This window comes from Lathyrus oleraceus, chromosome 3, assembly GCF_024323335.1.
Source record: "Lathyrus oleraceus cultivar Zhongwan6 chromosome 3, CAAS_Psat_ZW6_1.0, whole genome shotgun sequence".
In the NCBI taxonomy this organism is placed as follows: domain Eukaryota; kingdom Viridiplantae; phylum Streptophyta; class Magnoliopsida; order Fabales; family Fabaceae; genus Lathyrus; species Lathyrus oleraceus.
Genome location: NC_066581.1, coordinates 318,420,699 through 318,425,588, shown reverse-complemented (window position 1 = coordinate 318,425,588; position 4,890 = coordinate 318,420,699). Strand labels below are relative to the sequence as shown.

The 4,890-nt window shown below is 34.4% G+C and overlaps 2 protein-coding genes across 3 annotated transcripts; one reads left to right on the top strand and one right to left on the bottom strand.

The window, feature by feature from the left end:
* Window positions 1-598: 598 nt before the first annotated feature.
* Window positions 599-2,135, top strand: LOC127127380 (CASP-like protein 4B1). 2 transcript variants are annotated; one of them, XM_051056552.1, is made up of 3 exons: window positions 609-1,097; window positions 1,381-1,516; window positions 1,715-2,135. In XM_051056552.1, the coding sequence occupies exons 1-3, from the start codon at window positions 829-831 to the stop codon at window positions 1,904-1,906; spliced, it is 597 nt and encodes a 198-aa protein (XP_050912509.1). In that variant the 5' UTR covers window positions 609-828; the 3' UTR covers window positions 1,907-2,135. The 2 variants fall into 2 exon arrangements, with proteins under 2 accessions (XP_050912508.1, XP_050912509.1); XM_051056551.1 differs by having other exon boundaries at window positions 599-1,097; window positions 1,381-2,135.
* On the bottom strand, window positions 2,034-4,523 carry LOC127127378 (probable WRKY transcription factor 33). Its single transcript, XM_051056550.1, has 5 exons — window positions 4,168-4,523; window positions 3,876-4,061; window positions 3,103-3,695; window positions 2,838-2,999; window positions 2,034-2,735 (listed from the first exon to the last, which is right to left on the bottom strand). The coding sequence occupies exons 1-5, from the start codon at window positions 4,369-4,371 to the stop codon at window positions 2,279-2,281; spliced, it is 1,602 nt and encodes a 533-aa protein (XP_050912507.1). The 5' UTR covers window positions 4,372-4,523; the 3' UTR covers window positions 2,034-2,278.
* Window positions 4,524-4,890: the final 367 nt, after the last annotated feature.

Here is a 4,890-nt window from a genome sequence, read left to right as displayed (position 1 = left end):
TTTCTACTCACTTAGATTGAATAAGTGAACTCTTATTCTCGGTCGATGCTTCAATTAATTCTTCTTCTTAGATTAGTTCAACATAAATTATTAATCAAAGATTCAACCTTTAGGAACCATATTTCTTATCTTTTATATTTTATCATTTATTATTCATAGTCTACAATATAAATATTTTTAAAATTTATTAACGAAAAAGTATATCCAATTTGATTAAACTGAAAAGTTGTATGTATTGGCAATTATAAGTTTTATTTTTTGAAATAAAAAACTCTTAATATAAAAATGAAAAGTTGAAAAATTGTACGATTGGTCAAAATATTTTCATAATGTCTAAAAATCGAAACTAAGAGAATCGATTTAAAATAAAACAGTGTAATTTTTATTCTTCTAAACAAATACTAATATCTAGAAACATTTTTTGTATTATAATTTTAACATCATTTTTCTATAAATGTAGTATGTGGTAAAAGACCAAATTGAATGTTGCCTACAACTAGAAGAAGCTGGCAATGTTTTTGTCGTACTTCAAACTCGTCCACCAATGCACTCATTAACTTAACGCGCTCTCACATTGGCCCTTATCTAGAAACCTCTTTAACAACTTCCATAACGATTTTACCGATATAGTGCCACCTCAACCTAAACCAAACACAATGTATGCAACACACGAAACTAATCATTAAAAAAATAATAAAAAGACAACCCAACAAAACAAACTTCAGTTTCTTGTTCTATTCTTCTTTTCAATTTTCAATTCAATCCTTCATATCTGAATCTAAATACTACAATTTTTAACATTAAAAAAGTAAAAAACATCCTCAGAAAATGTCCAACATCGAAGAAGATTCATCTCCCCCGAGGATACACATTCAGACTCCACCACCGGCGCCAGATGTGACTGATCGGGAAAACCCACCGCCGCCGACCGAAGGCATAGCAGGGATATTGAAGCGGTGGAAGAGGGAAGACTTGATAAAGAGAGGATCCTTGGGATTGAGAGGGATCGCTTTGCTTTTCTCTCTTATTTGTTTCATTGTAATGGCTAGCAACAAACATGGCGATTGGAGGGATTTTGATAAATATGAAGAGTATAGGTAGATATCATAAACCCCTTTAGATCATTTTGCGTTTAGATTAATGGGTTTGAATCAAAATTTAATTTTTTGTTTAATGTTCATTTGAGTTGTTCCATTTTTTAGTGTATAGCACCAATACTGAACAAATGTCTATTGTCTCACTCAGTAGTATACTAACACAACTCATCTTTTAAGATTATTAGCGATATTGACGTGTCCCGTGATTGTGACGTGTTTGTGCTAATGCTTCATAGTTTATAGTTTCTTGATAATGAGCTTGAATATGATTTTAATTTTATAGGTATTTGCTGGCAATTGGGATTTTGTCAAGTTTGTATACTGGAGCTCAAGTTTTTCGTCAAATTCACGAACTTTCTACTGGAAAGCAATTGATTAAACCAAGTTTGGCAACTATCATTGACTTTTTCGGTGATCAGGTTTGTCATGTCATTCATTTCTATATGGTGTTACATTTATGTAACATGACTATGATACTGAGGATAGTGAGAGTGTCACTGAATTTTCTGAAAATCAATGCCTTGGTTAGATTGAAATCGGTTCAGATTGTGATCAAGTGGTTGAATGTTTGTTTGGTTGCAGTGTTTGAATGTTGCAATGTTTTTTTGGTGTTGCAGATAATGGCATATTTTTTGATATCATCAGCATCTTCAGCAATTCCAATGACAAATAGAATGCGGGAAGGTGCAGACAATATATTCACAGATGCTTCATCTACAGCCATTAGCATGTCGATTTTCGCCTTCTTGTGTTTGGCAGCATCGGCTCTCATATCTGGCTACAAACTATCAGCTCAGTCCTATATCTGAAACTACAACGAAATTCTCCATATTTTGTTTCACACTTCAATTTCATTTCTGTAAATCGCTTTTGATGTATACCAATGTTGTTAAAGGGAGTCAGAAATTCTCCTCCCTTTGGCCGTGTGCGTTACAGTTACAGTGAAAGAATACGTAATATTGATTTCATATACAAATACAAATAATATGTAATTCTTCATATAAATACAACAAAAGAATAACAGTGCTCATTAGTCAACTCATTGTTTTTGTTTCTTCTATGAATGTAGTGCCTGTGACTAAGTTCATTCAAGTAAACTAGTAAAGATTGATGATTCTATGTTTATAATCTTCTATGAATTGAATAAATAAAATCCTACATTCGAAGTTTTGGTGCCAAATTTAATAGTCTTTTGATAGAAATGACTGAAGGAATGAGTCGTCTTTCCTCTCATCCTTAGCCTTTAAGTACGTTGCGTCTGAGTATTGTGAATGGTTGGTGGATGAATCCATTGATCTTCCGAGAGATGAATATCCAAGCCTTCCATGACCCTGCAACATGTCTGGTTGAAATGACTCGTGGTTTGCGTTGGTAGGAAGACCGGTTTTATTATAAAGTGAATTTGTGAAACTTGATGCGTTTGAATAACAGTTCACTGCTGATGGCCTAATAGGTGCTGGTATGATGCTGTTGTTCATGGAATTTCTGTTCATGTTGTAACCTGCAGCACCGCGTGCAGCTGGTACGTCGTGGTTGTGTTTCCCTTCGTAAGTTGTGATCACAGCTTTGATATCATGTGCAGCTCGCTCAACGTGTTTTCTCACTGAACAACCAGGGGCAGTGCATTTGTAATAGCTTCTGCAGATTTTAAACAAACGAATACGTTAAGGTTTTGGTATTGGTAACAAATCGAAATGCATTTGTAACAACCAGGGTCTTTGTTTTCGTCGATTAATTTACCTTGCGTTAGGATTTCCTTTAACAACTTTCTGTCCATATTTCCTCCACCTAAAGCCATCATCAAGTATATCAATTTCACTCATAGTTTGAACTACAACTCTAGGTTCTTTAACAGTTCTACTACCAGCAGCGGAATAGCCATCATTTTCAACATCACCCTTCCTGCAACATCGAGACTCATAATTAGTTTTACGAAATGCACCAAACAATTCCATTCTAAAATCACGACTGAAGTCATTAGACTTTAACTTTTCTTATATCTTACCATCTTTTGGCATCGGGTCCAAGGGCGTCGTCATTTCCACCAGAATAACTAGTTTGTGATGTTTGCTCAAACTCTTCCTCGCCCACAGATGCCGAAGAATCTTCTTGTATAGAAACACGGTCCATCGCTGATTGATCAGAAATACCCGAGTTCGTGCACGATGAAGAAGGTTGAGAGTTTGTTCTTCTGTTAGACTGAGGCTTAGGGTGGTTATGAGTTCCCTTATACACAATTTCAGTAATTTGTCCATCCAAATCCCTTTCAACTTTCTTCTTCATCGAGCAACTCGGATGCGTGCACTTGTAATAACTTCGTGGATTTTCACTTCCTTTCACTTGTTTCTGTCCGTATTTTCTCCAATTGAATCCATCTTCTGATCTCTTTTGTTCTCTAACAGATTGCGATGCATTATAGTTAACATAGCCAGATCCATTGACTGAGTTACCATGTGTTTCTGGTTTACTTAGTACTATTTCTGTGGAAAAGCTCTGAGTTGAAGCGAATTCAGATTTTGTTGCCGTCCTTTCGGACGAAAAATCGGTTATCTTTGCAGGCTCATTGAATTTCCATATGTCTTGTTTCCTAACTGGTTCCTGTTGTTAAAATATAACAAATATTCAATTAGCATAGAAATAAAAAATCTATGACAGGTCCAAAGCCAACAATAAACTAAGTTCTATATTCAAAAACAACTTATAGAATAAGCACTTAATTAAGTTGTATATTCAAAAAGTACCCAAATAAATGACACAAAAATGATTAAAGTTGCTTACCGGTAAAAACATGTTTGAGGAAGATTGAAAGACAGGTTCATGTTTGGTTTGAGTTGGAAAAGAGAAATCAGAGTAGTTTTTCTCATCCTTCTTGTCACCACCTTGTTGGTCTTCTTCCCCTAAACTGTTCTTATTCCAGTTGAAGCTCTGGTTAGCAAAAGCCTCAGTAGTTGGAGAAGCAAAAACCTAAAACATAAACAAAACAACAAAAGAAAACAGACAAGAATTAGAAACGTCATAAAAAATTTGTTAATTTCCTAAACAAAAAAACATGATCAAGTTAGAAACTTACATTTGGAGAAGAAAGAAAGAAAGGTGAGATTAAGAAATCAGTTGGGCTAAAAGTAGATGAAAAGGGTAAGTTAAAAGAAGGTGAAATTGGTGATTGAGAAAGAGGAAGTGAAGGTGGTTGAACAGATTTGAACTTAGGAACATCATTAAGTTCAGAAACTTCCCAGTTATTATGATGATGATGATGTTGATCATCCATAGTCATGTTATGTTACTGTTTTTGATAGAGAATGAATGGATTTTTATGTGTTAGTCAAAAGAAGAATTTTGAAGTCTTGGTTTTTGAATTGAGGTGTAAGAAGAGGAAAGGAGGGTGGTGAGATATAAGGGAGAGAAAATACGAGGAGGTGAATGATTGAATGTGTTGAAGGGAGTATCAAAAGTCTTGGGAGATGTTGTTTCCGAGAAGGTGAAGATTTGTTTGACTGTTGAATAAACATAGTTGGTCAAAAGTCAAGAGTTGTGGGTTTGACTAGTCTAAGGAGAGACAGAGGGTGTGTTTGGATTGGAAAAGAAAAGGAGAGGGAAGAAAGGGAGAAGAAAGAATGTTGAAGTAATGAAAGTAAGAGAAATGTTAAGAGAAAAATAAGAAAATATCTTTTGAATCTTGTTTTATCTTTTGAATCTTGTTTGGTATGAGAATTGTTAATGAGTCAAACAGTTATGGCTTCAAGAGATTTTTTCCGTTACATATTTATTCATAATTTTAAATTTTTTAAAATAA